Here is a 15,322-nt window from a genome sequence, read left to right as displayed (position 1 = left end):
ACTTTACTCAAATATTTCACTTGTGTTAATTAAATTAGTTTTATTTGATGACAATTATTTCATTCCAAGTGATGATCTCATCTCTATAGAGCTGCTGTCTATACTGTCTGACAAACCCACTATTTTAGTAGTTCTTCAAAGTAAATAAAGGTGTACTATAATGACTTCTGAATAGCAGCTATCACTTCGATCACACATTTTCAGGTAGAGAGACCTTGCTATGCAACTCTCTCTTGATCACACATTCTTCGGTCTCTTATATAGCAGGTGTAAAAGAAACAGACAGGACAAGTAGGCACATAATGGATTATGGTCATTGTAGGTAATCACCAAACTCCCTAACACGTCGCACAGTTCGGGTGTCATCCGTTTCATATCTAAAGAAACTGTGCAATGTGCACATTGAGCTCACAGAAAACCCCAAACAAAATGGAATTTAAACAATTGAACCATGTCGCTCAATTTGTTGTTTTTAAAAAAAACGATGAAATGCACCAATATTCAATGACAAAATATATACTTGAACGTTGGATATTTCCTCAGACACAAGTCTCTCACTTGTAGTCTTTCCAGTATAGGTGAATCACAGGGCTAATACCACAATACATTACAGCGGTGCAGAATAACCTGTTTTACAGACATTTCAGAAAAGTGAATGGGGTCGGTTTCTTACCTGGGTTGGCCATAGGTGGTCTGCCCTGGGGTCCACTGCCCTGGTGCGGGGCGGCGGTGTTGGGGGATCCATTGTTGTTGCCGTGGTGCTGGCTGTGTGGCGGGGGCGGTCCGTGGTGCGGGTGGTGGTGGTTCATGTGGTGGTGATTGTTGTTGCTAGGGGGGACGGAGGAGTGGTTGTGGCTGTTGTTGACGGCCATGCTTCCGTTGTTCTTAATGGTCGGCGGCTGAGTGGGGGTGTTGCCTTGGTTACCGTTACCTCCAGTGGGGTTGTTGCGGTCCCACATATTCACGGTCTTGTTGTAGGCGCTGGGGTCTCCCCAGGTGGACGTGCCGTCATCGATCTCCATCTTGCGGCGGATGGAGGGAGGAGAGGGTTCCTCCCAGCCAGTGGGCTCCATCGCTGGGTCGGGTTTGGCTCCGGAGCTCCCCGGGCCCCAGCCGGGGTTGGAACTCTGCCTTACAGATGCAGGGCCGCCCCAGGACCCCATGCTGCCGCCTCCTGTTCCAACACCTCCACTATTTCCGTTGGGGCTTTCCTGGGGCTTGGAGCCCCATCCTGGTGCTGGGCCGTTGGTGCTTTCCTGGGGCTTGGAGCCCCATCCTTGTGCTGGGCAGTTGGGGCTTTCCTGGGGCTTGGAGCCCCATCCTTGTGGCGGGCCGTTGGGGCTTTCCTGGGGCTTGGAGCCCCATCCTGGTGCCGGGCCGTTGGGGCTTTCCTGGGGCTTGGAGCCCCATCCTGGTGCTGGGCCGTTGGGATGCTGGGTCTCCACCCAACCACCACCTCCAACAGCAGGGGCAGGCTTCGACGCCCAGCTGCCCCCATTTCCTCCTCCACCTCCTCTGGGGCTGTCCTTCCACCCTCCTCCTCGTCCATTTCCTCCTTCTCCTTCCCACATGTGGCTGGAGGATCCATTCTTCTTCACCTCGGCCGGTTCTCTCCACTCTCCTCCATTGGAGCCGTTGGAGCCATTGGAGCCACGGCTGCCACTTCCGTGGCCAGAGCCCCAGCCGTGGGAGGACTTGGGACCCTCCCCCCAGCTCTGGGACTGGTTCTGCTGGGTCTTGGTTGGCCCTTCGTCCCAGGTAGGGGAGGACTTCCCCTCAGGGACGCCCCAGGATTGAACTCCACTCTTGGGGCCATTGTTTGTGGTGTTGTGGCCTTGGGCCATGGGCTCCCCCCAACCACTGACGGAACCGTTGGGGGCCTTGTTGACAGGCTGCTCCCCCCAGCCTGAGGGTGGAGGGCCTCCCCAGCCTGAGGGGCCCTCGCTCTTGCCTCCGGAGCCCCCTGAGCCTGGCCTCTGAGATGGTCCCAGGTTGGGGTTGGCTCCCCCGTTCCGGGGGTCCGGTGGGGATCCGGAAGAGAGGCTGCTGGAGCCCTTCCAAGTGTCCCCTCCAGCACCACCCCTCATCTCGCTGGTCTTCCTCTCGTTGGCGGCACGCTGCTCCTCCATCTCCCAGGAGGTGTGCTGGCGGACGGGCGTCTGGCCCCAGCCTGTGTTGCAGAGCACCCGGGGGTCCAGGTCCTGCCGAGGCAGGGGAGGGGGGCCTCCGTCCTCACTGCCGGTCCTGTCCCTGCGGTGGGAGCGCCCCTCGCTGCCGCCGCTTCCGCTACCCTCACTAGTCGGGGCCGGGGTTGGCTGGCCCCAGGAGCTTACCTGCTGGTCCTGGGCCGGGCCATCTGAGGAATCCCAGCCTCCTTTGGCCTCGCCTCCACCGCTGGAGGGCTTCCCCCAGTCTCCTCCCCAGCCTCCTTCACCGCCACTCCCGCCTCCTCCGCTGCCAGAGTGGCCCCAGCCGGACATGCCTCCGGAGGGTGCCGAGTCCCAGCCTGAGTTTTTGGAGTCAGCGGAAGTCTTGGTGTCTCCGTTGCCCCAGACGGAGCTCCCTGCGTCTCCGTTGAGCTGGGAGGACTCTGTAGGAGACTGGCCTCCCCAGCCGGGCAGGCCGTGGATGGGGCTGAGTGGCTGCTTAGTGTGGTGGCTGTTTTGTCCGTCAGTGTTAAGGTTGGGATGTTCCATGCTGCTGAAAGATACATTCTTATTGGAGGACGGGGCGTCAGGGCTCATCATGCCTCCCCAGGTGCTGCTGCTGCTGTTCTCGTCCCCTACCAGGCTACCGTTGCCCAGGCTGCCGTTGGGAGGTAGTGAGGCGGGGTTGGGGCCACCTCCAGCCCCCTCTTGCCCCAGCACGGGCCAGGCCGAGGGGTTGGCGTTGGGGTTCAGGTTCAGGCTAAAACTGGGCTGGGAGTTCCAGCCGGATGCTCCTCCACCCCGACCCATGTTGGGTCCTAGACCGTCGGGTTTTGCTCCCTCAGTGGGGCCCATGGTGATGGGGCCTGATCCGGTGCCCCAGCCCCTGCTGCCGATGGCTCCAATTCCCTGGCCACCGCCAGGCTGCATCATGTTAGTGACGTTAGCTTTGAGAGAGGGGTAGTGGGCCTGCTGGCTAGTAGCCCCCGCGGCTATGCTCATGTTGCTGCTGGTCTCTGGGTTCGTACAGTCAGCAGCTGTGGCACATTCTGAAGGATTCGCTGGTAGGCTGTCGCTGCTGCGACTGATGGAGGGCCAGGCCTCGGTGTCGCTCCCGTCGATGATCACTTGATCCCAGCTACTACTGGTGGTGCTGCTGCTGCGGTCAGTGGCTGGTGGTAAGGCTCCCCAGTGGGGATTCTCATACTGGGCACCAGGACCACTCTGAAAGGGCAGGTCTGGAGGAGAAAAAGAGAAAGATATAAATATTATATGTGGGAGTGAGAGAATACCATGTAATAAACTCCCTCAGCTCCTAGAAGAAGTCATTGTACTGTCTCCCCTTGGTTGGTTAAACTGTTACCATCCGACATGGCAGCAGTCAGAGGAGAGCGACGGTCACGCTCTCCTGGTCTGTTCTCCAGTCAGATGTCTGCCTTAATCAGAATGTACAGCAGACCGTGCCCCATATCCTATTAGCTATGGCAAATCCATATATTCCTGCTTTGGGACAGTCAGATGTGGAGTGGCTGGGTGAGCGATAGGAGTCCTCCCTCTCCTACTCACTCCCCCTAACCCTCCTTCCGTCCTACTCTCCCTCTATGTGAGTGGGTGAAATGGAACCCTCTCCCTTTCCTCCCACCTGCTCTCACAGTCTCCTCCTGAACTGAGAGGCCCATCAGTCTCCCCTAGCTGTGGCTGTGAAAGGAAGCCCAAGTGGAAAGCTGCTCACTTATTGGAATGAAACCAAGATAGCTCCCTCCTCCATCACTCCCTACGCTCCAGCAGGTCCCCAAAAAGCACTAGACCCAGCGACACTGACACTGTGGAGACTGCAGAGTAGAGGTCGACCGATTAATTAGGGTCGATTTCAAGTTTTCATAACAATCGTAAATCTGTATTTTTGGGCACCGATTTGGCCATTTTTCTTTTTTTACACCTTTATGTAATCTTTATTTAACTAGGCAAGTCAGTTAAGAACACATTCTTAGTTTCAATGACGGCCTAGGAATGGTGGGTAAACGACACATTTTCACTTTGTCAGCTCGGGGGATCCAATCTTGCAATCTTACAGTTAACTAGTCCAACGCTATACGACCTGCCTCTCTCTTGTTGCACCCCACAAGGAGACTGCCTGTTACGCAAATGCAGTAAGCCAAGTGAAGTTGCTAGCTAGCATTAAACTTCATAATAATATGAAAACAATCATAATCACTAGTTAACTACACATGGTTGATGATATTACTAGATATTATCTAGCGTGTCCTGCGTTGCATAATCTGACTGAGCATACACGCATACAAGTATCTGACTGAGCGGTGGTTGGCGGCAGAAGCAGGCGCGTAAACATTCTTTCAAACAGCACTTTCGTGCGTTTTGCCAGCAGCTCTTCGTTGTGCGTCAAGCAGGAGAGGGACGGAAGCTATATTGTTACACTTGCGATACTAAAGTGCCTATAAGAACATACAATAGTCAAAGGGAAATAGTCCTATAATTCCTATAATAAGTACAACATAAAACTTCTTACCTGGGAATATTGAAGACTCGTGTTAAAAGGAACCACCAGCTTTCATATGTTCTCATGTTCTGAGCAAGGAACTTCAACATTAGCTTTCTTACATGGCACATATTGCACTTTTACTTTCTTCCTCAACACTTTGTTTTTGCATTATGTAAACCAAATTGAACAGGTTTCATTACTTATTTGAAGCTAAATTGATTTTATTGATGTATTATATTAAGTTAAAATAAGTGTTCATTCAGTATTGTTGTAAATCAGAGTTGTTCAAATCCCCGAGCTGTCGTTCTGCCCCTGAACAGGCAGTTAACCCACTGTTCCTAGGCCGTCATTGACTTGCCTAGTTAAACGGCCGATTAGTCGGTATCGGCTTTTTGGTCATCCAATAAATCGGTCGACCTCTACTGCAGAGTACAGACATTACTCTGCTTTCTTCAATTGTATCTTTCAAATGCTTATTTTAATATATTTCCTCATACTAAAAGCAGGAGAAAAACAAGATAAGTCTAGCCCACACTGTGGAACATCGCCTCAGCCTACAGACAAACACTCATTAACGCCGATGAGAAAAACAAGTCCCGGTAACAACTATTAATAGGCAGGTAATCAATGGCCTTATTAATGCTGCTGGAGAGAAGAGAGGAGGTATTGATCCACCAACCACCATGCAAAGCCAACCACTAAACTGGTCTTATCTACAGAGAGGACCTAAGAACACGGTTGTTCCCACTCGTCTTCATGACTTTAGCGCGGGGTCGGGGCCAATTGCATTTCAATCCGAGTGAATTCAGATTGAATAGAAATGAGATTGACCTCAACCTTGCTTACGTTATGAAACTGCACATTGTTGAAGGCTGTATTCTTATAATCTATTTATTTTTGTAATTCACAAATCCAATAAGCTCATCAATTGCTTTATCAAAAATAAATGGTATCCCATTGCTAGCTATATTATCTATGAAACAAAAGCATTTACAATGTCAAAGTCGTCTTAGACATATAGAAAACATACAGCCTCCGGCTTTCCTTAGTGTGAAACAGTGGGGTGGGTCATATTTGGTCATCACCCCATTTCAAATGGAGATTCTTACCTTCTCAATTAGCTCGCTATTGGAGTCCACGGGATTCTATCAGACCGTTCCGTGATTTGCATGATTGCCTGGAGTTTATCCATCACAGATAAAGCTTGGGTCAAAACAATCCTGTCAAATAGTGGGTGGGGTACTAGCTTCCGTTTGAGAGACACACTGACTGACAGATGTGTGGTTAGGTTTAAGATACAGCGCAACGCGCCTCCGAGTCCCTCCAAATGCAATTTTCCCCTCAACATACTTATCTCCTCTTCTCAGACTGCCTTATCACACAGGGTCGTCAGTGTGTGTAGAAAGGCCACACACACACACACACAGAGAGAGTCTGCGATCAGCTCTACACTTCCTAGAAAGTGTAACCAGAGGTACCACAAAATTCCCATCTCAAATCCTAACTTCAACTTGAAAAAGATTTCCCATTAAAAGTTTCTCCTATAACATTTGAGAAAAAAAAACAAGTTCGCCGGCTGTTAGGTTCCGCCCCTCGCACCGCCGGCTGTTAGGTTCCGCCCCTCGCACCGCCGGCTGTTAGGTTCCGCCCCTCGCACCGCCGGCTGTTAGGTTCCGCCCCTCGCACCGCCGGCTGTTAGGTTCCGCCCCTCGCACCGCCGGCTGTTAGGTTCCGCCCCTCGCACCGCCGGCTGTTAGGTTCCGCCCCTCGCACCGCCGGCTGTTAGGTTCCGCCCCTCGCTGTTAGGTTCCGCCCCTCGCACCGCCGGCTGTTAGGTTCCGCCCCTCGCACCGCCGGCTGTTAGGTTCCGCCCCTCGCACCGCCGGCTGTTAGGTTCCGCCCCTCGCACCGCCGGCTGTTAGGTTCCGCCCCTCGCACCGCCGGCTGTTAGGTTCCGCCCCTCGCACCGCCGGCTGTTAGGTTCCGCCCCTCGCACCGCCGGCTGTTAGGTTCCGCCCCTCGCACCGCCGGCTGTTAGGTTCCGCCCCTCGCACCGCCGGCTGTTAGGTTCCGCCCCTCGCACCGCCGGCTGTTAGGTTCCGCCCCTCGCACCGCCGGCTGTTAGGTTCCGCCCCTCGCACCGCCGGCTGTTAGGTTCCGCCCCTCGCACCGCCGGCTGTTAGGTTCCGCCCCTCGCACCGCCGGCTGTTAGGTTCCGCCCCTCGCACCGCCGGCTGTTAGGTTCCGCCCCTCGCACCGCCGGCTGTTAGGTTCCGCCCCTCGCACCGCCGGCTGTTAGGTTCCCCCCTCCCTCCTTCAAAACTAAAAATAGAAAATAACATCTGGGGCATCTAGGGTCAAGCTGAGCTGCACGTCCAAGACACATCCCACAAAGCACAGTGACAGACCAGCCATATAACAAAAGAGTGCATTAGGCTGAGTGATCCTTATGTAAGCACACCATGGATCCTTATGTAAGCAACCTACATGCTCTGTTCAAAAGTAGTGCACTATAAAAAGGGAATAGGGTGCCATTTGGGACAACTTTTCTATGGCTTTGTTCACTTAGGAATACATATATCCATACCACATCGATCATAACTCTCCATTGATTTAAATAGTCCCGGTATGTAACATCTTAAACCCACAATTGAACCACAACCTCTTCCTCATGGCCTTCGAGAACAAACACATCAAAGTCAGTACACAACATGTAATGTCAGTGGCCAGCGCCCACAACAACCAATGAGGTTTTGCATGACGTGCATATTTTAGGAGTCGTTCCAACAGAGAGCCCTGTGTGGGTGAGAGAGATTCAGTGTCTCTGGCAGGATTTTGCTTTGGTAGGTTTGGCACCGTTTCAATGCCATTGTTTTGGTGCCGTACACCTGCCTGCCTTTTCAGTCAAATCGCAGAGATAGCTAACCGCTAACCTAACATACAAAAGCTCATTGTTTCGCTGACACCCACAATGTCAATCCATGTACCTGCAAGGCTGCTAGGTGTGTGTGTGTGTGTGTGTGTGTGTGTGTGTGGTGTGTGTATACATGCATACATATACACTGCTCAAAAAAATAAAGGGAACACTAAAATAACATCCTAGATCTGAATGAATTAAATATTCCTATTAAATACGTTCTTTACATAGTTGAATGTGCTGACAAAAAAAAAAAAAAATCACAAAAATTATCAATGGAAATCAAATTTATCAACCCATAAAGTGGAAAACCACACTACAGGCTGATCCAACTTTGATGTAATGTCCTTAAAACAAGTCAAAATGAGGCTCAGTAGTGTGTGTGGCCTCCACGTGACTGTATGACCTCCCTACAACGCCTGGACATGCTCTTGATGAGGTGGCGAATGGTCTCTTGAGTGATCTCCTCCCAGACCTGGACTAAAGCATCTGCCAACTCCTGGACAATCTGTGGTGCAACGTGGCGTTTGTAGATGGAGCGAGACATGATGTCCCAGATGTGCTCAATTGGATTCAGGTCTGGGGAATGGGCGGGCCAGTCCATAGCATCAATGCCTTCCTCCTGCAGGAACTGCTGACACACTCTAGCCACATGAGGTCTAGCATTGTCTTGCATTAGGAGGAACCCAGGGCCAACAGCACCAGCATATGGTCTCACAAGGGGTCTGAGGATTTCACCTCAGTACCTAATGGCAGTCAGGCTACCTCTGGCGAGCACATGGAGGGCTGTGCGGCCCCCCAAAGAAATGCCACCCCAAACCATGACTGACCCACCGCCAAACCGGTCATGCTGGAGGATGTTGCAGGCAGCAGAATGTTCTCCACAGCATCTCCAGATTCTGTCACGTGTGCTCAGTGTGAACCTGCTTTCATCTGTGAAGAGCACAGGGCGCCAGTGGCGAATTTGCCAATCTTTGTGTTCTCTGGCAAATGCCAAACGTCCTGCACAGTGTTGGGCTGTAAGCACAACCCCCACCTGTGGACGTCAGGCCCTCCATACCACCCTCATGGAGTCCGTTTCTGACCGTTTGAGCAGACACATGTACATTTGTGGCCTGTTGGAGGTCATTTTGCAGGGCTCTGGCAGTGCTCCTCCTGCTCCTCCTTGCACAAAGGCGGAGGTAGCGGTCCTGCTGCTGGGTTGTTGCCCTCCTACTGCCTCCTCCACGTCTCCTGATGTACTGGCCTGTCTCCTGGTAGCGCCTCCATGCTCTGGACACTACGCTGACTGCCACAGCTCGCATTGATGTGCCATCCTGGATGAGCTGCACTACCTGAGCCACTTGTGTGGGTTGTAGACTCAGTTTCATGCTACCACTAGAGTGAAAGCACTGCCAGCATTCAAAAGTGACCAAAACATCAGCCAGGAAGCATAGGAACTGAGAAGTGGTCTGTGGTCACCACCTGCAGAACTACTCCTTTATTGGGGGTGTCTTGCTATTTGCCTATAATTTCCACCTGTTGTCTATTCCATTTGCACAACAGCATGTGAAATGTATTGTCAATCAGTGTTGCTTCCTAAGTGGACAGTTTGATTTCACGGAAGTGTGATTGACTTGGAGTTACATTGTGTTGTTTAAGTGTTCCCTTTATTTTTTTGAGCAGTATATATATATATATATATATATATATGTGTGTGGGGAGAGTAGAACGACAACACCAGCGGTTCTAACGCACACAAGTGTCGCTCCCCCTCTCCGTCTGTCTTCAAGCACGCTGAGCAGCAAGGAACGCCATTTTATCGGGCAGACCTGAAACTCAGCCAAGAGCTCAGAGGCTGCCGCCTGCAGCAAGAAAGTCTCGCTCTGCCCTATGCTTTCTCCCTTTCATTTATTTGCCCCCCCCCCTCACACATTTTCTCTGAAGGGGCATAATAGGTTGCATGTTAATTCAATCATATACTATACAGAAAAGCGTGCAGTTCAGCCCTATTTTTTTCTTCTGTCACAGATACTACAACTCCACGAGCGAAACAAAATAACCCCAGAGTAGAGAGAGAAAGAAAGAAGAGATAAGAGCTGATGGCAGCTGTAAAGAAGGAGTTCAGGGGTAGAGTGGAAAAATACCTGAAGAGAGTTGGTGCTGCTGCAACACCATGCTGTGAGGCGCTACAGCCATCGCCATCCTCCATTCAATATGTCTGCTACTGTTCGCTGCAAAGCATTGCAACTGCTTCCTTGACATGATGCCAAGAAATTGAGGCTGGCTGGCTGCGTAATGTGTATGTCTACTCAACCTTGCCCACTCTTTTCCTTACAACTCTGTACAACCTTATTTCTGGTAGGCATTCCAATAGATTAGTGAGAAATCTTCCTGCGTCGGGGAAAAAGGTGTGCGTGTGCGAGAGAAACGGGGGACAAAACCAAAGCTAAGGCAACAAGGGAATAAAAGGGGACAATTCTATTCCGTCTCTGTTCAGCCGTCAGTAATGTCTCGCTGCTTCCATTCTGGTCCCAATTAGGAGGGCAGTGGGTAACGATGGTGCTCGCGGAATGAATAGCGGCGACAGAAATAAAAACAATACGGCTTCTGTTCTTTGGTTCTGATGCAGCTCCCTGGTACCAAAGATGCAGTGCTGTGACAGCACGCACACACACGCATCTACAAAATCACTTCATATAGCAGCTCAGCTTCCTATCATAGAGCACTAGTCTACTACTCAGAAGAAGACGAGGCGACAGTGATGCCAGTAGCCCTGCCGGGGAAACAACTACCAGGAGATCAGGCTGCTGCTGATAATGAGGATGCTACTAGCAGGCAGCCAAAGGTTAGACACTGCCTTTCTCTCCCTATGAAAGCCAGGGTGACGGGGAGAAGGGGGGAGGGGTTGACAGTGGCAAAGGGAGAGACACAGAGAGACATGCCGTATGAAGAAAAAGAAAGACACGGTGCACCAAAAAGGATTAAGTGCCTGTAATCAACATCTTGTGCAATAGCGTAGCCTTGGAGCTAGCTGTGAAATGCAGCCAGGAGCCACACGAATGGGACCGAACCGGATGCCATTATTCTCCCATTCATTCAACACTGCCAATTCACCACATTATCTCTAGCCAAACCTCACCGTGACGCACCACAAGCAATAAATGCACCATTTAATCCCATTTGTTCTCAAAATAGACCCTCTTTCCCCTTTCAGGAACTTCTGAGTTCCGGTCTCTGGGATCAAAAGAATCTGGTTTGTTTTCCAGAAATGGAGAGACAAAGAGAGAGAAAAGGAGTGAGAGTGGGCACAGGAGGGTTTAAAACCGGAGAGGTAGTTTCCTCTTGGTTCCCTGGCAGAGTCTGGGCTAATGAGGCCACTAGGGGCTGGAGGAGGGGGGAAAGAGAGAGCGGGGCTGGCGTTCTCTCTAGCCTGGTCTGGCTTTCGAACGGCATGTGCTTTAGCCAACTCCATTGACTAGTGGAATCAGTGTCATTCATATAGTGCTGTGAAAAGGTATTTGCCCACTTCCTGATTTCTGATTTTTTTTGCACATTTGTCACACTTAAATGTTTCAGGTCAAACAAATGTAAATATTACACAAAGATAACTGCAATTTGTGTGTACTTGGGTTAAGTGATGATTTTATTTATTAAGGTAAAAAAAGCTATCCGAACCTTCATGGTCCTATGTGACAAAGTAATTGCCTCCTAAACCTAATAACTGTTTGTGCCACCCTCGGCAACTGCAATCAAGCGTTTGCGATAACTGGCAATGAGTCTTTCACATCGCTGTGGAGGAATTTTGGCCCACTCTTCTTTGCAGAATTGTTTTCATTCAGCCACATTGGAGGGTTCTTGAGCCACAGCATCTCAGTCGAATTCAAGTCCAGACTAGGCCACTCCAAAACCTTTTTGTTATTGTTAAGCCATTCAGGAGTTGAACTTGGTGGTGTGTTTTGGATCATTGTCCTGCTGCAGAACCCAAGTGTGCTTCAGCTTGAGGTCACGAACTGATGGCCGGAATATTCTCCTTCAGGATTTTTTGGTAGAGAGCAGAATTCATGGTTCCATCAATCACAGCAAGTCGTCCAGGTCCTGAAGCAGCAAAGCAGCCAACAGACCATCACACTACCACCACCATATTTGACTGTTGGTATGATGTTTTCTGAAATGCTGTGTTACTTTTACACCAGATGTAACAGGACACACACCTTCCAAAAAGGTTCAACTTTTGTCTTGCCAATCCACAGAATATTTTCCCAAAAGCCTTGGGGATCATCAAGATTTTTTTTTGTTGCCAAAAGTGAGAAGCGATTGTTGTTTCTGGTCAGCAGTGGTTTTCACCTTGGAACTCTGCCATGGATGCCATTTTTGCCCGGTCTCTTTCTTATGGTTGGGTCATGAACACTGACCTCAACTGAGGCAAGCGAGGCCTGCGGCATGATGTCTTGCTTTTTGAGATCTTTTGGCCTACTTCACTTTGTCAGACAGGTTCTATTTAAGTGATTTCTTGATTCAACAGGTCTGGCAGTAATCAGGCCTGGGTGTGGATTGTGAAATTGAAAACTCAGCTTTCCAGAAAATGTGATTAACCACAGTAAATTCATGATTTTAACAAGGGGGGATTTCTTTGTCACATAGGACCACGAAGGTTCAGATAGCTTTTTTCCCTTAAATAAATGTATTGCTTAAAATCTGCATTGTGTCATCTTTGTGTAATATTAAAATTGGTTTGATGAACTGAAACATTGAAGTGTGACAAATGGAAGAAAACAAAGAAATCAGGAAGGGGGCAAATACTTTCACAGCACTGCACCTCAACATTCTTCACTTACGTGGCCCTGACAACGATGGTCAAAGGAATAGCCTTACGGCTAAAGCACATCAGGCAGTGATCACTGATGGGAATACCTGGCTGAACAGTTGTCAATGGGACGTGTTAAATACTGGTCTTTATCCGCAGACAAAACAATAGCGTCTGCAACTGGAATCAAAAGAACAAATATGCCACCTCATCCAGGCGTTTGAAGACAAAGCCAAGGGCCCAGGGCCAACGCATGTTAACATCTAGCCAACAGTATTCCTTCTGGCCACATGCTACGTCACCCAGGGTCTTATAGGAGACAGAGAACCATGAATGAACCAGCTGTTGTAGAGGACTGAGTGCGTTTCCCACAGCATGGCTTGCATCTCAGACCCCCCACTACAGCACCTGCTATGCTACGAGAGGCCATACAGGCTGCAGCACTCACTGGGCTGTAATGCCATCAGCTGTTGTATTGGAGAGGGGGGAGGGGGTTGTGTCTAATGAGGACCACAATGGAAATAGGCCTATGACTCGTGTTTGCGTTCACTATGATTTTTAATGCATTGTTGTTCTCTCACTCGAGTCTTGTGCATTTTTTAAATGGTCAGATAAAATTAATTCATTATTGAATTGGTTGATTGTGTTGGGACCATCCAGTCCTAGTGTGTTGCCAGCTGGGCCTGTGGGCAGACAGATGTGAGAGGACTTAACTGGGTCAAGGCAGTAACAGTGGACCTCCTCACTGACTCTTGTCCAGCCACAGCAGGCCTCTTGGGGCTGGAAGCGCCTGTGTCCTCTCTGTACTGTGAATCATGATGACTTCACTAGCAGGGAGGTCAAAGGGAAGCTGACCACAAAAGCAGAGCTCATCTACATACATAGTGTCGCACATTCAGCCTGGGGACAAATTAGATTGGCCCCACGTTTGCATGAATTCTGTACAGTGCTGGCAGGAAAAAAAAGTTTCCTCGTAAACTTGAGTGATGCTCGATACCGAAATCAAATGCATGCTTCTCAAAACTGCATCCATCCCAAATCTGTATTCCTGACTGTCAATGCCAAAACTAATGCTGTATCTCTTTCTGTAATTGGCAGTAGAGTACATCTGTAGGGAAAAAAATAAGCTATTTACGACAAGGCAGACAGACAGAGAGAAGGACAGTTGATCAGAAGCCCCCAGGGACTTAAAGCCTTCCCCAGCTCGGGCCTCTCCTGCCTGGGGTGGTGTTGCGCAGAGGGCCCCTGGGAGAGCTGTCCAGCCAGTCAGTAAAAAGAAAAAAAAGGTTATCAGACCATCAGTGTGTGCGCTTGAGTGCGTATACACACACTGCATGTGTGTGTGTGGCAACATTTGTAATGCCCTGTGCTGCCCAGGGCTCTGCAGAGAAATTGTGTTTACAGTGATGCTGCAGGCAGCCCCCTCAGAGTAAACACGGGAGTCAGTAATGGAAGACAGCACCACAGAGGAGGGAGGGGTAGAGAGGAGTAAAATAAAACAGTATGTGAACAGACACCCGCAGCAAACTCTTCGTCTCCCTCCGCCTCGTCCTCTAAGTGCCGTACAACCATTCACGGTGCGGTTATCTGCATGTTCTGCATTTAACACAGGGTCAAGGCACAGAAAGGAAGACTGTAGGCTAACACAGTGGTTCCCCAGACAGCTTGCAGTGACAGCACGCCTCCACTGCCTCACTGGAGGAGAAACGATGCTGGAGACATATCTACTCAAGGCTCATATTGTTTGTCCACCCACTCTCTCTTTCGCCCTAAATCAAAGCCCACTGGCAGGTTTCTCCGCAGTCCACAGACCCGGTCGCTGGGGAGTTATTATTTGTATTAAAGGTGACCGCGGGCGGTAAAGGTCCCGAGCGCTCTCCAATCGCCACAGCACCTACTCAGTGGCTCAACACCATCACGGCCATATTTCAATAGGGTCAAGCGAACGCCTCTCTGCAGTGCACAGAGCCCATGTAGAACCAATGGGTCAGAGTGGAGGAGATTCTCAGAGTAACACACCATCATCAATTCCCTAATGTCAGTGCTCGAGTATAGAGAGAACAGGGGCAGTAACAAAAAGGCTTTTTGGACTGACCCACAGATGGACCAATCATACGGATTTGCGATTCGCTCCATTCTTCCCCAACCTGTTGCAGGGCTCCAACACCGCAAACATTTCTCGCATATGGGCATAAATATTTGCTGTCGACCTGGAATTTGAATTTCAGCGCACCTAGAACATTTTGGGATTATAGTTTTAATATTTCAAATATTATTCGTAGCGCTCCTAAATGTATTTGTGTGCGCCTACATTTCTTTCAAGTTAAGCGCACACGTGTGCCTTGTAAAGGTCAGCGTAGAGCCCCGTGTTGAACAGCCTCGCCCATCTCCCACGATGACCTGTGACACTTCATTTCATGGGACCAATTTAGTAACATCAGCTTCTCTATCAAGTTACACGGAGAAACAGGACACATTCCTACTGGGGAACCAGATCTAGCCAAGGAGCCACGGGTAAGACGCAATAAGCAGGGAACTGACCTGTGTGGCGCTTGCCTGCGGAGGAAGAAGAAGCGGGGACACTGGGGGTGAGCGGGTCGGCGGCAGGGGTCACGGTGAGGCTACTCAGGGCTCCGGCGGGCAGTGGCTGGCCCCTCTTCAGTAGCTGCTTGTGCTCCTGCTGGCGGAAACGTGGGGGCACCTCACGGGGCGGGTAGCGGGGGCCTGAGGACGACGACTGCGGCGGAGGAGGGGTCTGCTGCTGTGGTGTTTGCTGGGTGCTAGGATGGGCGCGCTTCCCATTGGTTCTGACTGAAGAGGACGAGGAGGGGGGGTGTGAGGCCTGGGGCAGGGTCACACAGGTGGTGGGGTGGTGGAGGGGACCGGGGCTGGGCTTAGCTGGCTCTGGAGGAGGACGCAAACAACACAGGAAGCAAGGTATTAGCTAATGCTGCACAGCACACATCACTAAT

The 15,322-nt window shown here is 50.5% G+C and overlaps 1 protein-coding gene across 5 annotated transcripts in view; it reads right to left on the bottom strand.

Annotated features, from left to right (window-relative positions):
- Positions 1–15,322, bottom strand: part of LOC118364834 (trinucleotide repeat-containing gene 6C protein) — a 67,287-nt gene that overhangs the window by 29,744 nt on the left and 22,221 nt on the right. For 4 of the 5 annotated variants that reach the window (XM_035746578.2, XM_035746579.2, XM_035746580.2 and 1 more), the window contains exons 4-5: positions 14,892–15,254; positions 674–3,385 (exon numbers count right to left, since the gene is read on the bottom strand). In XM_035746578.2, coding sequence (XP_035602471.2) covers positions 674–3,385; positions 14,892–15,254 — 3,075 coding nt within the window. The remainder of the gene's footprint in view (positions 1–673; positions 3,386–14,891; positions 15,255–15,322) is intronic. The other variant, XM_035746581.2, reaches the window with a different exon arrangement.

Source organism: Oncorhynchus keta, chromosome 32 (assembly GCF_023373465.1).
Source record: "Oncorhynchus keta strain PuntledgeMale-10-30-2019 chromosome 32, Oket_V2, whole genome shotgun sequence".
Lineage (NCBI taxonomy): Eukaryota > Metazoa > Chordata > Actinopteri > Salmoniformes > Salmonidae > Oncorhynchus > Oncorhynchus keta.
Note: the sequence above shows the minus strand (reverse complement) of the source record. Positions and strands in the feature narration are given on the sequence as shown.